The sequence below is a fragment of the Urocampus carinirostris genome, chromosome 19 (genome assembly GCF_059441175.1).
Source record: "Urocampus carinirostris isolate Australia breed hairy pipefish chromosome 19, RoL_Ucar_1.0, whole genome shotgun sequence".
Taxonomy (NCBI): domain Eukaryota; kingdom Metazoa; phylum Chordata; class Actinopteri; order Syngnathiformes; family Syngnathidae; genus Urocampus; species Urocampus carinirostris.
In genome coordinates this window covers 7,312,904-7,331,451 of record NC_142367.1, presented here as the reverse complement: position 1 = coordinate 7,331,451, position 18,548 = coordinate 7,312,904, and the positions used below count along the sequence as shown (strand labels likewise).

Here is an 18,548-nt window from a genome sequence, read left to right as displayed (position 1 = left end):
TAACACTTACTTAATAAAGAAAATGTTTCATTTTAAACTTTTTAAGGACACTTCAAACTACATACCCCACCTTTAACTTTGTAGTGTTTGACTGTTTCATGCCAATTCTGTTTGTAATGATGCAATGTTTAATACATTGATTTTAAGAAAATGTAAGATACTTTTTTGTTTAAAAAAACGGTCTCGAGGCGCCCCCTGGCGGACCAAAGTGGTACTTTAACTCTCAACTTCACAACAAAATCAAATGCACTTATTTGCATTGATTTAACATGCTTAGTTGCTCATGAATCACACGACACAACGAATCGAATATGATATCGGTTGCTTGATACAATCGATTTTAATCAAGTTTATCGATTTGTTGTTGCAGCCCTAAAATAAACAGTAGAAATGACCTGGTTGTGTGCTAAAGGTACAGCTTGTTTTGTTTGCGGTGATAAAAATGAGCGAAAGTGAAATCCCAAACCAAGTTGGCTGGATGCAATGTTGTCCCTTTGTTTTGTTTTTCCAGGGCAGCACAAAGAGCTGATGGGTCACATTTGATAAGTGCCTTAGCCCCATGCTCGTGTTGCATGGACACTAGGTTAGCCTACACTCGATGGCCACTCCGAAAGGAAACGTTTTCCTTTTAATTCTCTTGGGATGGAACTCGTGCGGCACTTTTGAGGTTGTGCTTTTTATTTGGACACTTCTGTAACAAATCACATGTGGATGTGGAGTGAGCTGCTGGACTTGGTCCTCCAGAGGAAACAGACAGGCGTTCGGGAGCGCCGTTCCTGGCGAAGTCGCAGTTACACCATCTCTGAGGTTAGGTACGAAAAAGCACCATAGACTCTTGTGTACTTTACTGATCAATACTTGATTGAACATTTTTAGAATCTTAGCCATTATTCTATCAATTTAAGGGCATAGTTTTTACATAGACCTAGGAGACGTGTCTCCACCAATATCAAGTCAAGTCATGTTTATTTGTATAGCCCTTAATCACAAAGAATCTCAAAGGGCTGCACAGACCACAGATTATTGCAAACCCCCGACTATTATTACACCATCCCCTGATCTAAAACTTACATGAGAGCAAATAATACGCAGATATTGTTAACATTAAATATAGGTTATTCATATGCTATAGAATAGAAGTATGTTTCGAGGAATAGATGTGTTTTGCGCATGTTGGTGGGCACTTAAAAAAGAGCACTATGTCCCCACAAATATCAAGCAATTCTTGTTTTGTCCCAACCAATAGTTAGGGTTCATATTAGTGATGGCAAAATGAAGCCCCATACAGCAGTGAAGCCTTCAAGGGAAATGCTCCACACACATATATACTGCCTGAGAGATGAAGAGTTTATATTTAGCGGATAGATCAGGGTTGCAGTGCAGTCTTCAGTTGATGCAAACATTAGCTCTAGATTTCTACAATTTACCACACCCGATCAATAAGGGGAAGCCTAAAACCAAGACTTTTGGACATTCATGCCAAATACTGTAAATATGGTATGGTTACATTTGAAGTCTATACTGTGTACCAGAGGTGGGCAAGCCCGTGTTCTGCTGAAACGTCCCACCTTGCCGAGAGGTCCTACCAATGACTAGTGCGCACGCACACAAGGCTGATTGTAATTTCCTACAAAGCGTACTTACACTTTTTGTCTTGATTTAGCCTTATTTGACTTTTTGACTGCTTCAAAATACTGTTTTATTAGGTAGGTTTGAAGCCTGTTGTCATGTCCTGCACGGTCGTCATGGCACCCAGCTGGTCCCGCTCCTTGACACCGGCTGAGACAGATTGACTTGATTGCGTGTGGGATACTTAAGCGCTTCTTTTGGGACTGCCCGTTGCCAGACCATTGCTTAGCTTGAGGAAAGATCATGTTCATGTTTGTTCTGAGTAAATGCCTAGTTTGTGATTTTGATTGCCTTTAAGCCTGTTTTGTGAGTATTACCTAGTTTGAATCTTTGATTGCCTTTAAGCCTGTTTTGTTTTGTCTTTGGTCCCTGCGTGTTGGACAACTTTTATTTTCTAAATTAAAGTGTTTTATCGTACACGGAAATGAGTTCACACTTCCTGCCTCCTGGACTTCCTGCCTCCTGGTCCGTTCCTTGACACCTGTAGTGTTTCTTTGTGGTAACTTTAGCATAGTGTTTCTTGACTGCTGTATTTATGCAAGTCAACCCTTCGTTATATGTCAAGAGTAAAAGTTCTGTTTTCAATAATTCTGAGTTTCAGTTTTACTTGATAAGAAAGAAAACAAAATTTGCTGTCAGATTAGCCTACGGTAGGACGTCTTGGCAAGGTAGGACGTGTTGGCAGAACACCGGTCCACAAGAGCGGCACGTCCTGCATGATTTTGGAGGTTTCTCTTGTTCAACTTGAGTGATTCCAATCACCAGTATCGTTAGCAAGCTGGCGAGAGCTTGTTTAATATCCTGGTGATTGGAATCACCCGTTTTGATGAAGAGAAATCTCCAAACTCATGCATGTGGCCTTCGAGGACCAGGTTGCCCACCTTTTTGGGACATCCTAAACCTAATGTTGTTAATACAAACATTTTTATTTTAATCTTATGTTAGTGCTTACATGCTTATTGAATATATACATATACAATATGAACTAGAGCATCACCCGCGTTGAGAATTGAAAACATTTTTGGGTGGCATTTCCCTCTAGAGGGACCTACCTGTTTGCTTGTAAAATATGGATGTTTTGGGGCAAGAATTATTAGATAAAACACTACACCCAAAACATACTTGTCATCTTGAAGAGCAATCTAAAATAAAAATGAGAACATGGTACACTAAAGTTACACTTACGTGTATATACTAAACGCTCGTCATTAACGACAAAACATATTAAGAGTTATTAAAAAACTAGCATAAAGAACATGCTTACCATATACCAGCATCACTTCAAATCACAAAATCCAATCAAATATTCGTCCTCTTACTGGTAAACAACTAGTATTTACCGGAGATAAACAATGCGCTGGCTTCCTTTTTCTGCTTTTACTGTCATGATTACTGATGTGGATCACCTGTGCCCGCTCATTCGACGCCGGACGCCGCGGGCTGTCTGATTGGTTCCCTGTCCCTTTTTAAGCCCAGTCCTTTAGCTCCCCGTTTGTCTGTCTGTCAGCGAACCTCTGTTGTTACCAGGTAAGCATTTTTGACCCTGACTTCCGCCTGTCCCGTTCTTGGACCCGTTTTTCCACCTGTTCGTTCCTGATCTCCCCGTTTGTCTCCGGCTACGACCTGTTTTCAATCCCGACCACGTCTGCTCTCCCGTCCCGGCTTACGACCTGTTTTTGATCCCGACCACATTGTTGCTCTCCTGCTCTCCTGTGGAGCTGTTTTTCCGTCCCTGACACCGCCATCTCCCGCTAGGGAAGATCCACTTCTGTATTCAGATCACGATCCGATTGCGGGAGCGGCTTGCTTCCCGTGTCCAGCGAGCACCGGATTGCGGGCGCTGGCCTTTCTCTTTCTATTCAATAAACTTGTGGTTAACGCTACGCATTTTGGTCCTGATTCGGTTCTGGTCTTGACATTTAACTGGTGGTGGTCAAGGTTAAAATTATCAACACAGGCCCAGAGCGCCCTCTTGAGATTTAGTGTGAAAATAACATGTGAATTTATCTATAGTACTAGTGATAAAAATGTCACATCAAAGTTTCATCAGAGTATAAGGCGCACCTCCGGCCAAACAATAAAAAAACTGCAACTCATACTCTGAAATATACGACACTTAGACTCCAAATAAAAACATTATCACCACATATACTTTTCTCGCGGATGATAGATATAATGTAAATACATCCGATGTTGATGAACATGTAAATGGGATGCATGAAGCTATCAGGTGATAAATCAACAACTTGTTGATGGGTCTGCAGTATGCCGGAGAAGGACACCACATTCCTGGCGCTGGCAATGAGCAAAGAGACACCCTTCTTGGTGACCCCGCTGCTGCCCATCCTCTCTTCCACACCGGATGCCGGCGTTAGAATCAGGAAGCGCTGTCGGTTGGCTGCTAGTCCAGGAGGTCTTCACTGGAAGTCTACAGGTAGAACACCACCACACCTTCCTGCCATTATAATCATCACAGCGGTTCTCCTCGTTAAAATTAATCTGCGCAAAATAAAAAGGAATTAAGAATAAGATCAGAAAATTAATACATACTAATATATTACTTGATTATAACCTTTCTCTCAATTTGGCAGCCAATTTTGGCCATTTTGACCAATTTTTGAAGGTCTACAGACATTTTTGTTTTGTAGCTTTGTTTCCGTTGTGCAGTGGTTAGCACATTCGCCTAGCATACGAAAGGTCCCCGATTCAAGACTGGATGGAAACATTTGTTGGCCGGGAGAGGAATGGCCGCCACCAGGCTGTAATTGACCAAGACGCACCACAGGAAATGGTGTCCCTAGGAACCTAAGTAGTTAAGTACACCCATAGGCATAGGACATATCAAAAAAGAGCTTGAACCCCCATCTTTTATTCGAAAAAAAAAGTATTTTTCTAGATTTTACCATTGTTTAGTAAACAACAGTGGAACATTGCTAAGTTTCTTGAAAATACTTGTTTTTGAGAAAACTGAGAAAACAGCTATTTGTGAAAGGAGGAATTTCAAACAAACCTTTACCTTTTTTGGAATTTGTGATACTTCCAATATCTAAACAATGCTTTACATAAACACGAGGGAACTTTGCTTGCAAAGTAACATTTTATTGCAAGAATACTGTACTCATGCAAAAGCTATGCATGAATGATGCATAGTAGTGTGGAGAGTCACTTCCGTGGCCATGTAGCAGCTTGTCGAGAACTAGGGACCAGGAGAATCTGACTGTTTAATTAAAACAAAGCATTGTGAGGGCATACAGCGGGTAATGATGTGTTGTGATTGCTGCCAATTGCTCTGAATGGCTAAGTGAAGAAATTCAATCAAGCGCGGGTAAAGGCGTGAGTTATTATGGCTTTCTTTGGTAGCCAAATGCCCCATCATCTAATTAGTGACATGTATGAATAGATTAATAAGATTCACACTGTCCCTATGGAGTAAGATCGCGGTCTTGGTAGAATCAGCGGAGGAATGTCTTATTACCAAAAAGTAACACATTGTGCCGCATTAAAGACACTCTGGGGACTGTGTCCGCTGCTGTCAATCTTAATCAACTAGTGCAGCAGCCAGTGGTAATTCTATTGGCAGTAATATATACACAGGACTGCAACAGAAACATTTTTAAAACAAGACTTGATGTACTGTACTGAATAAAATTCAGAAGCCGATACAATCACATCAGCCATTAAATATGCTGAACCATTTGACTGATATTGAGCTTTCCCATGTGACAAAGTGATAAATGAGACCAATTGTCATTACTACCCCATACAAAATGTATATATATATATATATATATATATATATATATATATATATATATATATATATATATATATATATATATATATATATATATATATATATATACATATATATACATATATGTGTGTGTGTGTGTGTGTGTGTATAAATATGTATATATATATATGTATATATAGGGCCAACTAGAGACAATTGAGACTTAATTTGTTACATTGCTTTTTTTTCCTGAAATACTTGTAAAAATATATATATACATACAGTGAAGAACATAAGTATTTGAACACTCTGCTATTTTGCTATTTCTCCCACTTGGAAATCATTCACCTTTCTTCCACTCAGTCACTTTACTTCCACATCCTCTCACATTTAGCGACCTATAACTAGGGTTTTTTCGGTCTCCCGCCCCCTTTCTTTGCCTTGCTGTCTCTTCGGGAGTAGAGATAGAGAGGAGAGGATTCCCAGTCCCCTCGCTCCCTCCACTTTAGTCGCCTCTTACAACAGCGGACCACTGGGAGAATTCTCACAACTCCCAGTGGGAGAGGGCCCCTCACCACAGGACAGGTGAATGTGTACATGGATGGTGTGGTGAGAGAGGTGAATGCAAGAGTATTTGTCAGAGGGGAAGAGATGATGGATAACAGTGGAACGATGTGGCAGGTAAGTCAGTTGTTGTTTGCAGATGACACAGCGCTTGTGGCTGATTCTGAGGAAACATTGAGAAAGTTGGTAATGGAGTTTGGAAGGAATAAGAATGAAGAGTACAATCCGAAAAACACAATCCATACTCTGAAGCATGAGAGTGGTAGTATCATGCTTTGGTGGTGTTTTTCTTCACATGGCTCAGGACAAGTGCATTGCATTAAAGAGAGCATGACTGGGGCCGTGTATTGTGAGATTTTGGGGAAAAACCTCCTTCCCTCAATCAGAGCATTGAAGATGTGGTCGTGGCTGGGTCTTCCAACACGACAACCACCTGAAGCAAACAGCAAGGAAAACCAAGGAGTGGCTCTGTAAGAAGCATACCAAGGTTTTAACATGGCCCAGCCTGTTTCCAGACCTGAACCCAATCGAAAATCTTTGGAGGGAACTCAAACTCCATGTTTCTCAGCGACAGCCTAGAAACCTGACTGATCTAGAGAAGATCATTCTGGAGGAGTGGGCCAGGATCCCTCCTGCAGTGTGTGCAAACCTGGTAAAAAACTACAGGAAACGTTTGACCTTTGACAAACAAAAGCTACTGTACCAAATATTAACATTCATTTTGTCAGGCGTTCAAAAACTTATTTGCAGCTATATCACACACAAAAAAAAAATCATTAAAAAACCATGCATTGTGATTTCTGGATTTTTCGTTTTAGTTTATCTCTCTCACAGTGGACATGCACCTACAAAAACATTATCACCACTCTCACTTTGTTGGCGGGTGATGATAAATGCATGCAGTACGAAGAACAAACGTCAGTTGTTAAAACTATAAAAACAACAAAATCAGTTGTAAAACCTTTTAGCTTCAAACTGCTGTTAATCATTAAGGTCTTTTGTTACAGACTTTGAAGTTGACCGCTAAATGTACTTAACATTTGTTTTAAAGCAAATGAGCCTGCTCTTGGTTTACAAAGATAAAAAATGTTGAATTGATTTTAAATTATTAGTTATTTGCCTGTCCCTAAAAAAATTGACATAGGTTCATTTATGAATTTACTGACTGAGCACTGTGCCTAATTGGTTTTAGATTCTTTTTTTTCATTGTACCCATTTTTATTGTGTTTATTATCATTTGCAATACAATTAAATCAACTTCATGCTAAATTTAAGAAAAAAATAATCATTATTTATACTCATTATTTGACTCATTGTTTTAAAAATCGGTTATATTATATATATAGACCAGTCGACTATTTAAATAGCATTTAGTAGCAGCCCTACAGTCAATACCTTGACAAAGGTTTTGCTCAAACTGCATGACAGGAAACTCATTAACGTTCCTCTGACGGGCAGTACGATCAAAACAGGAAGTCTCAACTTAAAAAACAAAGCACTTGCGACTGCGTGTTTAGACTAAACATTCCTTGTTTGTCCTCAACATCCGCTTTCTCCTCGTTGGCCTTTAGTGCAAGATTCTTAAACATAAAAACAATCAAACTGCAATCAATGGAAACTTCAGCGACGCCGATGATGCGGAAAGAGAAGTTTAGTGTTTTTGATGGATAACTTCCACTGCTGTTCAATTCGCATGTATAAATTTAAGACTCGGTTTGTGGGTGAAATTTGAGAATTCGTGAGTACCTCAAGCCTCCCGGTTTTGATCTCGTCATGAATTGACTTGAAATGTAATTTAATTCTTTATCGTCATTGATATCAATGTACTATGCATTGTGTTTTGCAGCAGACAGCATACAGCAAATGCTGTCACGCGGGCAGGTTGTATGAGTGTGTGTCGGATGGTCGTGACTCCCTGTGTGCCTGAATGTGATAGGCTGGTGTCTGCTGTCAGTCAATTAGCAGGGCGGGCACATCATTTATATGTGGCCATAAAATAAACTGCAGATCATTGCGACCGCTAGCTTTTAGCTGCTCATTACATGTAAACAAATTCATAAATTAAGTTGGACTCTGAGGAAAGTCAGAAGAGTGATCACCAGTGGGTGCTTGGTTGATTATTATCGGGTTAGAAAAGAAGGCAATAGCGGTGTTGGAGCTCTTGCCTACTGCTACAGCTAGGCTAGGTAACAACTCTCACCAGCCACCCCTGCCGAACCTGTATCTCACCAAATCTATAACTCATTAAACGGATGACCTACAACTCGTAGGAAACCACTACATTTGCGACTGTCTTATTTTAATCATTGCAAAGACCTGGCTCAATCCAATGCTACCCGGTGCTTGCTTGCAGCTAGCCAGCCGCTATCTAAATTGCTTTCTTACACTGAAAGGAAAAACCCTCCAGTTTTGTTGTACTTTTGTATAATGACTACAAAGACCATTTATTCACCTGCATTTCTGCATTTTGTGTCTTTATAGTTGTTTTTTTATGTTGCAGTCGTATTCTCTCAGTCGGTAAGGACATCATCTCGAAGTCAGTTTGACTCTTGAGGGCTTTTATCAAGGTGCAACGCTACGTCGAGAATTTTCATTTTTCCCTGGGGAGATGGGTGAAGTTCTCGTCGCCATTAACTATGATAACCGAGGACTTCCTGTGGTTAAAATGTGAGCACACCAGAAAAACAAGTTCACCAAAAGTAAAAAAAAAACACGTAACATTCCTACTGTTTTGAATGTTTTGTACTGCAATTTACATTTCTCTGAAGCACACTTTGGTCCAAAATGGTTGTCAATGTAAGCTGTTTTGATGAAAAGCTTAATTCACATCTTACTGCTGTCGTGTCATTAAGCGGTCTCATGCAGCTTTAATGCAAGCGTCGCTGTCAGACATCTGATCACACACACGCACAAGCATGGTTACTAAGTGGAAACTTGAATCCAAACCAAAAATGCCACAATTTGGGTAACCCACCCCACTGCCTGTAGAATATGGTGTTGATATTCAATGTTGTTCTAGCTGGGAGAGTCGAATATCTTTCTGGGAAAAAATGCTGAGTCGACAAAACCAAAACTACTAAGTTAGCTTGTTTGTCATTTTGAAACATCTAGGGCAGGGGTCGGCAACCTATGCCAGTGCTGGCACGTGAGGGGTTAACCAGTGGCACGCGAGCGCACGGCAAAGTAATAATGATTTTTTTTTTTTATGTGCATTTTTACCAGAATTTTTGACATTTTCATTGTGCGCTATGTTGTTTAGAATAGAATAGAATATACCTTTATTGTCATTGTTACAGAATGGGTTAACATATTATGACAATGAAATTGGGCATGACACTCCAGTTTCACACATTCACAGTGAGGTAAAAAAGCCAAGAAGATAAAGGAACAGAGAAGATAAGGTTATAAAACAAGGAAGATGAGGTTATAGTTATAATTTACACAAAATTTACCCAAGAAATGTCGGCATATAGGATGTTACATACAGTTTGGTATCGTAGGGTTTGTGCAATATGCTTTACGGTGAGCGTGTGTCCGCGGTGCCTCGCAGAGGAGGAGAGATCTTTGTTTTAACCCTCCCACAGAAACTCAGGTGCGCGATAAATGAACAAATCTCGTTCTGTTCAGCCAGCGTGGACAAATGACTGGGGCTTTGTGCAAAAAATGACCGTGCTGTTTATGCATTATGCCTCGAGAGCATTGTACCTCGCACGTCAAATGTTAAACGTCATTACGAGACGAAACATGAACATGAATTCAAGGACGAGTCTGAAAAGGCGGATACATTAAAACGCGCTGTGTCCAGGTAAGGAGTAGTGCCTCAACCCGACTCCCCTGCAAAATCCTCCCCCCTCACATGAACGCGCATTCTGCTGCACTTCCGACAAAAGCGATCGTATTGTATATAATACGTTTATTAAAACAATAAAGCGAGCGAATCAAAACAATTAAGCGATCGTAGTCTATATAAGGCGTTCATTAAAACAATAAAGCGTGATCGTATTCTACAAAATGCGTTTGTTAACGCGGATGCAAAAGTCACCAACACCGGAGACGAATCAATGTACGCTATGATATCCACGATCACAACTAATTGTACACAAATAGCCTTTATTTGATGTACTCTAATAGCCATATGTAATGTATTTTTATTGTGAATGAAACCCTGGTTGCCTTGAATCACGCGGTGTAAACATATCAGGTTTTTTTTTCATTTAAAATCGGACATCCCTGCCTATACTGTTTGTAAAACATTCTTTAAACTTATTATGTTTTTTTGGCTCTGGGATCCAACTACAGAGGAATACCTCCACTTTGTGATGTGTTACTGAATAGGTTTTCGACAAATCTAGATTGTTTTTATTATTACCATTATTACTAATAATAGTAATATTATGAGAAACGTCTGAAACTCTTCAAAATCACTGTGCTGACATATTTATGTCACAGAAGGTTACCCTATAAGTCACAAGTCTGTATCTCAAACAGGGTCCATTTTAGCAGGGGAGTCAGATTTTGGCAGGTAAAATGCCTTTAATTATTATTAATCTTGGTGTGGCACACTGATTTATAAGGAAATTTGTGTGGCACTCCACACCGAAAAGGTTGCTGACCCCTAAACTAGGGTAACTTACCTGACCGGCTGTCAAAGATGGTCTAACTCCTTCCCCCATTTCTTGGGCGGATGGATAAAAAAACAAACGGACAAGCAGACAAACAGAGAAAAACACGGATATACTGTATATACGAAGATCCCAAACAAAAACATCACACTCTTGCTTTGCTTGCGGCGGATAAAAATACCTGTATGTGATAGTTTTGTTCAAGGTTCATATGAAGGTATTTTAAAGCAAATACATTTGACAAACAACAGTACCGGGACAAATACATTCTTTATTTTGTGCCAAGAGCAATAACAAATATGTTGCAGTTTGCTGGATAACTCTTTACAATGTTGTCTTCGTGATACACATTAGTGAGCCGCTCCAAAGTGTACTTATAGATTTATAATTATGTCTTTATAAATTATACACTAATAATTCCCGACTCTTATCCCAGCATGTGTTTTAATTTCTGTGATTTCTGGACTACAGGCCACATCTGCTTAATAGTTGCATGCGCATTTAAGAATCAAAGCTCTTTTCTTTTTTTTTTTTTAATTCAAGCGGCATTGGGTTTTAAGCTAAGATGAAGTAATTCAAACCTGACGTCTGATTGCGTCGTTTTCAGTTCTGCTCCGAGCTCTTTACGTCACGTGTTTTCGGATGATGTGACCATTCAAGATGGCGATTACAAAGATGAGCACATATTTACTTGTGCGTTTAAAAAAAAAATGGCTGCATCATGTTAAATGTGAGTACTATATTTCAGGACAGGCGCCAGGTCATGCTGTGGAGAATAGTGCCAAATTGCAACACAGATGTATCTGTTTATGTTGTTGTCATTGATGGTTGCGTCGGTAATGGACCAGATTACATTGGCTTGTTATCGTTCCTTTAGTATGAAAGGAAACTTGTCAGAACCCGGAAGCGATGTCAGAACCCGAACAGACGGAGGACCCAGACGCGTAACGTTTTCACACAAGCTTTATTTCACGGAAATGCGTAAGTCATGCGCGTGAACACAAACGACAGTGATTAGGCGATCGCTGGGAAGAAGAAGTGACACAGAGAAGTCAGGCGCAAGAAAACAGGAAGTCAGAGGCAGACGAGACCAAAACAGGACAGGACAAACGGGATCAATACCAGATACAGGATACATGAGCAGATACCGGACAGGACGGAACAGACTGGATCGATACCGGATACTGGATACACAAGCAGGATACCGGACAGAGTCAAAATACACGTCTTGCAAGTGCAGAGGTTCGTTGACGGACTGACAAGGAGTGAATGAGAGCGCTGAGTTTATATAGGAGGGAAGCCAATCAGGCAACGAGCAGCAGCTGGTGCCAAACGAGCGGGCCCAAGTGAGGGCAATGGGCAAACGTGACAAGCGACCTGACATTAACGCTGATAAGATTTGTATGTCCACTGCTGTTCAATTTTGGATCTATAAGAGGACTTGATTTGTTGGCAAAAAGTTGAAATTCTCGCGAGTACAATGTAAATATTTAAAGGGTGTCATTAATTGTTCCAGATGTCACCGTTGTGTTTTGTTTTTAAAACAAATGGGTTGCGGAAAAGAGCAGCTCTGCGTTTTTCTCTTACGTCTGCTGGACCAAAGGTTTTTCCAGCCACGAAAAAAAGAATAAGCCGCACAGTATTTAAAGCTTCGGTGTTTAAAATGTAGCAAACAAGTAGCGGCTTGTAGTCCGGAATTTATGGTAATAACAAGATCCGTTTCATAGCATAGCATCCATTTGTATGTGAAGCGGGTCAGGTGACACTAAACTGTCTCCGGTTTCTTTCATCCAGGTTCGAATGACCTCAGTGAAGATGAGTGTGACGGCTCAAGTGAAACGGCGAAGGGGCGCTGGGGGGGCGGCCCCAGCGAGCGTTTGGTCGTCAGGAAAACGCTTTCAGTGGACGAACGACTGCTGCGGCCGGCAAACACTGAGCAACAACACCTCAAGTTGCTTGGCAGACTGGAAAGAGGACGCAAGAAGCTGCGGAACGTCCACGTGAGTTGAATGAATGAATGAATGAATAAGGCAATCAATGAATGATGTTTACAGAATCAATAAAAAAACAACATCTACTACTAATTGACAAAAGGGAACAACAAATGATTTGCACCAAAAAACAGCTCAACAATACAGCAATATAATACAGAAACTTATAGCAGAGAAGACATATTCAAAGTCAAAATAAGAAAACATAACTTTACCCCACAAAGGAAATCTAATAAACAAGAAAATTACATTTCATATTTATAGTACTATCACTATTGACTTTGAGACTATGCAATTTAAGGGCTATACAAATAAACATGACTTGATTTGTATAGCATATAATGGTTGGTTGGATCCCTTAACCACACGGGTCCTCGGGGCACCATTTCCTGTTGTGTGTCTTGGGCAAGTACAGCCTGGTGGCACCCATCTCACTTCAGGCCAGCAAACACAGAGAAAATCTTAATTAGGGTTGGGGAGTAACAGAATACATTTAACATGTAATTGGGATTGAAAATATATAATTGTATTCCATTACAGTCATAGAAAAAAAGACGTAATCAAATTACAGATCTATTTAGTTAAAATAAGGATTTCTTTGCATGAGTACAATTTTTTTAAAAACTATGTTTTGTATACATAATGCGGCCATAGACGAATTGTGTCATAATTTCAATTACTTACACAAGAGAGACAGCGAGGGATTAGGTTTTCACATGTCGTTCGCAGATTGTACAGACCGTCACCTTATCCACAAATGCATGCTTGTCAGAACGGTGGCAAGTAAAATCACTTTTTTTTATCTTTATTTTATTTTTTCTTCAATGTAGCACTAATTTTGTTAAATTGGCGCACGCCTGCAATTTCATGATGCTGCTAACTTCTATTGTCTATTGGACACAAGGCAGCAATGATGCTCACTAGTGATGCATTCAGGGACAAGTATATTTGATTGATTATCTTTGTTTTGTATTTTGCAGTTAATAGTTGTTCAAAATCCACTATTTGATCACTGAATTGTTATGTTGTGAGAATAATTTACTTAGCCTAGTAAATATGAATACAAGTGTAACACTCTTGGTGTGTTTAGAATAATGTTTGGTTCTTTATGTCCTCTAAAAGTAAACTAAAAGAGAGCATATCTTGTCTGCCATATGATAGAAAAAGTTTTATTTTTGCTAAATAAACTATGCTGCTTTGAACACTTTTTGTAAGTTATGTTGTTCATTTATGCTAAACAAAATTTAGTAATTGTATTTATATTGTTTACTTGGTCTTTTATTAGCATATTTGGTATTGGAGTAATCCCAAACAAAAGTACTTTTATGTTATAGTATTCAGTTTATGTTACTGATTACATTTTTCAAAAGGTAACTAGTAACTATCGGATTACGTTTTTAAAGTTACCTCTCCAACCCTGATCTTACTATATAAATATTCATCCAAAACACGTAAAATATTTTATTTTTTCAAATGATACAAAGGATAATATTACACAGTTCATACAGCTGCTTGAAATCCTTAAAAATGCTTAAACTTTGATGTTGTGTTTTCAAGGTTTGAAAAGGGCTTGAATTTTGGCTGAAGTGCTTGTACTGCTTGGGGCGGCAGTAGCTCAGGAGGTAGAGCGATCGTTTTAGGATTAAGGGATCCCAGTTCGAATCCCGGCTTGTCCGTGTTACATGCCGAAGTGTCCTTGGGTAAGACACTGAACCCCTATTTACCCCCAATAAGCAGGTTAGCGCCTTAGATGGCTGCACAGATCACAGCTGCTATTGGGAAATGTGAAGCACACTGTAAAGCGCTTTGGGAAGTCATTGACTTGAAAAGCGCTATATAAATGCAGATCATTTCATTTTTATTTCATTTCATTGTAAATGCTCGAAATTGTTGCCATGTTTTTTTCAGCAGTCTGACCACGCATTAAATAGAAAAATTATAAAATAGTCTGCTTGGAAATGATGCCAACAAGCCTGCTCTGGTAGCATCACTTTGTTATTGAATTTCTTCTTCCTTCGTGAATAACGGCACCTGGCATTAGTTTTTTGTTGTTATCATGTTATCATGTAAAGCGTTTTTGCCCCCTACGGGTTGTGCCTAAGAAGTGCACGATGCCAGGGGCTGCTGTTTTAATGAACGATGGCTAGAAAAAGGAAAATTGTATTACTCAAACGGGAACAAATTTACATATAGCATCCTGCTAAGTATGCAAAAACAGAGATCCAACTTTTCACATTGGTAGTCAGCTCTCTCTAGTCATATCAAAGGTAATTAATGCAAGGATTTTGTATCAACTATGGACATTTATTATGGGCCATGTAGAGTATTGAAGTAGCATTTCCCAGCAGTAAACTGTAATTTGAGGAACTTCCTGCGACTGAAAATGTGAGCTACACATTACTGTCATGTTTACCCAACGTCTACTGTATATGGGTAGAGATTTGTGTCCTGGTTGCCATGGCGCCCAATTGGCTGTGCCCGTGTGTGTCGAGGTTGCCATGGTGTCCAATTGGCCCTGCCCGTGTGTGTCATGGTTGCCATGGTGCACAACTGGCACCCCCCGGGTGGCAGTTCGTTGAGAGATTGACTTTTGGTCTAGATCAAGCTCAGCGCTCTCTTGCTTTGGTTGTCAGCCCATCAAACGAACTTCTGCCCCACAAGACGTGGGTTCTTACTCGGTCCTGTTTTCCTGATCTTCAGTCCGGTATTGTTCCCGTTTATTTTTGTCCTGTTTAATTTCGGGTTCCAGTTTTATTTACGTCTATTTTGGTCCTGTTTCTTATTTTCTCCAGTTTTCGTTCCCGTCTAGTTTCTCCTGTTAGTTATCGATATCCCGATTTGGTGTCAATCCTGTCTGTCCCTTCCTGTCCAGTATCGACCCCATCTGTCCGATATCAACTCAGGATATTGGAGTCGGTTTCGTCGGTCTCTGGCTTTCTGTCCTTCCACGCCAGACCGGCTTTCTAACATGCATGACTCCCCATTTCCCGTAAAATAAAAGGCTTGTGTGAGAACGTCACGCGATTGGGTCTGTTCTGGTTCTGACAATTTGTCCGCTAAACAAAAACATTTGCGATTCACTCGAGCTCTAAAAAAAAAAAATCATACAAGATTAACAGTTGCATATATAAATCACATATATATTTGAGGCTCTGCAAAATACTTGATTCACACCGAGGTTTTTTCTTTTAATGGTTCTGAAAAAATTGGAAAATGGCTTTGAAAGTCCTTACAGAATGCTTGAATTTGGCCGTGAAGAGGTGGACAAACCCTGTTTAGCTCGTACCATAGCTTTTCTATACTACATGCACTGTACTTAAATCTTAAATCCCTTGGTTGTTTTTTTGTTTCCCTGCAATTCAACGTGGATGTCGAGTGTGGAAGAGTAGCGCGTCAACCCACTCGCCCTGCACTTGTGTTCGCACGTGTGCGTGTCATTTTAAACATGCCCCTGTAGTTTGACTCGTATTTGTGTTGCCATGAGTCATGTGTCCGATCCTGTGCACCAATTAGAAGCTTTTAGCTCCGTGGCAACTTTTTGGGATGCCTGAAATGAGGTGCCGAAGACTCATGTTCACTTAGTGCAAAAACTCCATTCAGGTGGTCGGCTGTGGTTGCTGGGTTACCAAACAAAGGCCACTTTGTTGCAATCAGCAACAGAGACATGCTAAGAGAGTTGAAAACAACATTCTGACTCATTTAGACGGCTATATTTAATAGGAACTTTTTAGAAATGACCTCAACCATAATTAAAATATAAAAACATGACTGACGACACGACAAGCACGCAGCACGGTGAAGCAGTCTGCCTTTTAGTTCTCTCCTGCAGTGTTTGATCTTGTACGTAATCAAAGAAAAAAAAAAGAAAAAAAGCTTCCATCTTCCTGTCTGAAAACATATCAACGTGTTAGGTTTGATAAGGAATCATCAAAAATGAAAATGATTACCTTATACTAAATATACTATAGCCATTTTGGCGCCCAAGTGCGCATTTCGACAACCTGCAGTAAACAAGTGAAAGTGAAATTGGCACTGAAAAGAACATCATATTCTGCAGATTACCTTATGCAAAAAGTGAAATATTTAGCTGAAAAGCAGATAGAAAGTTTGTAAAGCTTGTAAGGTATTGGCGAGAAGTGGAAATGACATCTGACGTGAGGGAGGTGGAAGGAGGAAGCGGCGTGTCTTTTACCCCAACAACGAGGATCAAAATTTCTTTGGATTTAGGGATTTGGAGTTAAACTGATAGTTTGGTAAGCGTTTTCTTTATCTAAATAATTACTTGAGTAAAAGTAAGTAGATACTGTGCAAAAAAAAAAAAAAAACGCGAGAGAGAGCAGCCCAGCCGGCCCAACTTAATGATTGACACTTTAAGCCCGAGCGGGTTTGGCTCACGTTCTGGCCCGTGCCCAAGATCTTACCTTTAGTCAGCGGTATTAAATACATGATTCAAACTGGATCACTTATTTTATTATGTACTAGAGAGATTGGAAAATTGCCTTTTAAAGTCCTCAAAAAGTGCTTGAATTTGGCCATGAAAAGGGTGTACAAACCTTGCCTAAATAATCAAACAAACTATTGCTCAATGTAGTCAGTGATGTGCAAGAGGTTTGCTCTCTTCGTACACTTTTTCCCTCTTTGACTGTTAAAATTCTATATTTCTGACGATCTTTTAACACAAAATATCGCTTTGAAAGTTGTGCGGCGGGCTGCACTGCAGAATCCGTCACACTAAAAGCAGCAATTATGGCAGACATGAATGACAGTAATTGCTGCCATCGTGAAACCGAGCAGGAAAAATTGACATTTGAAGAAAATGATGTGTAATTGGCCAAAGATCCGACATGAAATGATGATGACGATGTGACGATGAAGACAAAGAGGAGGAGGATTCTGTACTCAAGTTGCCAAATAAGCCGAAAATAACATTCATAAACGCTTCCGGATATTGATGATGATGAAGAGGAGGAAATTTTGTATTATTTCAATGGTTCTCTATTGGGGGTGAAATATATTTTAAACGAAGTATTTTTAACATAGTCATTGAAAAAAAATTGTTATTTTGGAAAAAAAAATGATGTGCAAAAAAAGGAATGTTATACAATTGTCAAGACCAGAACGGAGACAGGAAGTCTTTTTTGGAAGCAGGAGAAAGGGCTGCGCCCACGATCCGGTGTTCGCTAGATGCGGGAAGCAAGTCGCTCTGGTACTCGGATTGAGCTCCAAACGCGGAAGTGGTTCTTCCGTGGTGAGCGATGGCGGTGTCACGGACGGAAAAAGCAGGTCGGTAGACGGGACAGGAGAGCAAAAACGGGGTCGGAAGCGAGTCGGAAGCCAGAAAAGGAGAGAAGACGTAGTCGGTGACAAAAACAGGTCGTAAGCCGGGACAGGAGAGCAGACCTGGTCAGGATCAAAAACGAGTCAAAGCCGGGGACAGACGGGAGCAAAAAACGGGACAGGTGGGAGTCAGGGTTGCCTAGTGTTCACTGAGGTTTGCAGACGGACTGACAGAACTGCTGGGTTCAAAAACTGATCGGGAGACAATAAGAACCCGCGGCAGTTGGCGCCAAAAGAGCAGGCACAGCTGAGTCACATCAGTAATCATGACAACAATAATCCCTCTGTTTTTTGTGAGGGTTTCCATAAACGTCCTGCAATAGTCAAAACCCGCGAAAAAGTACCCTTTAGTTATTTATTTTTTATATTTTGCTATTAAATACTCAAGAACAAACACAATTTGCAGGCTCAAGTATCAGTTTAATGTATTAAAGTACTGTAATTCATAAGCGTACAGTATATAAGAAATTATAATAATAATAACTGCTTTTTGTCAAATTAATTTTAAAATTAAACCGTCCTCATCTTCCTCCTTAGAACTGAAGCCATCAAAGTCGTCTTCCTCAGTGTCGGAAAGAAACAGTGTAAAATAGACGTTGTCCCACGCTCCCGCAGCCGGACTCGCACTCTCATTGTCGCTGGAACTTTCATCCACTCCTGATTCTGTGCCCT

At 40.1% G+C, this 18,548-nt stretch overlaps 1 protein-coding gene across 1 annotated transcript in view; it reads left to right on the top strand.

Annotated features, from left to right (window-relative positions):
* The window catches only part of ankfn1a (ankyrin repeat and fibronectin type III domain containing 1a), a 108,681-nt gene that overhangs the window by 9,820 nt on the left and 80,313 nt on the right, over positions 1–18,548 (top strand). Inside the window, 2 exon segments of the mRNA XM_088323868.1 lie at positions 3,894–4,063; positions 12,343–12,548. Coding sequence (XP_088179994.1) covers positions 3,894–4,063; positions 12,343–12,548 — 376 coding nt within the window.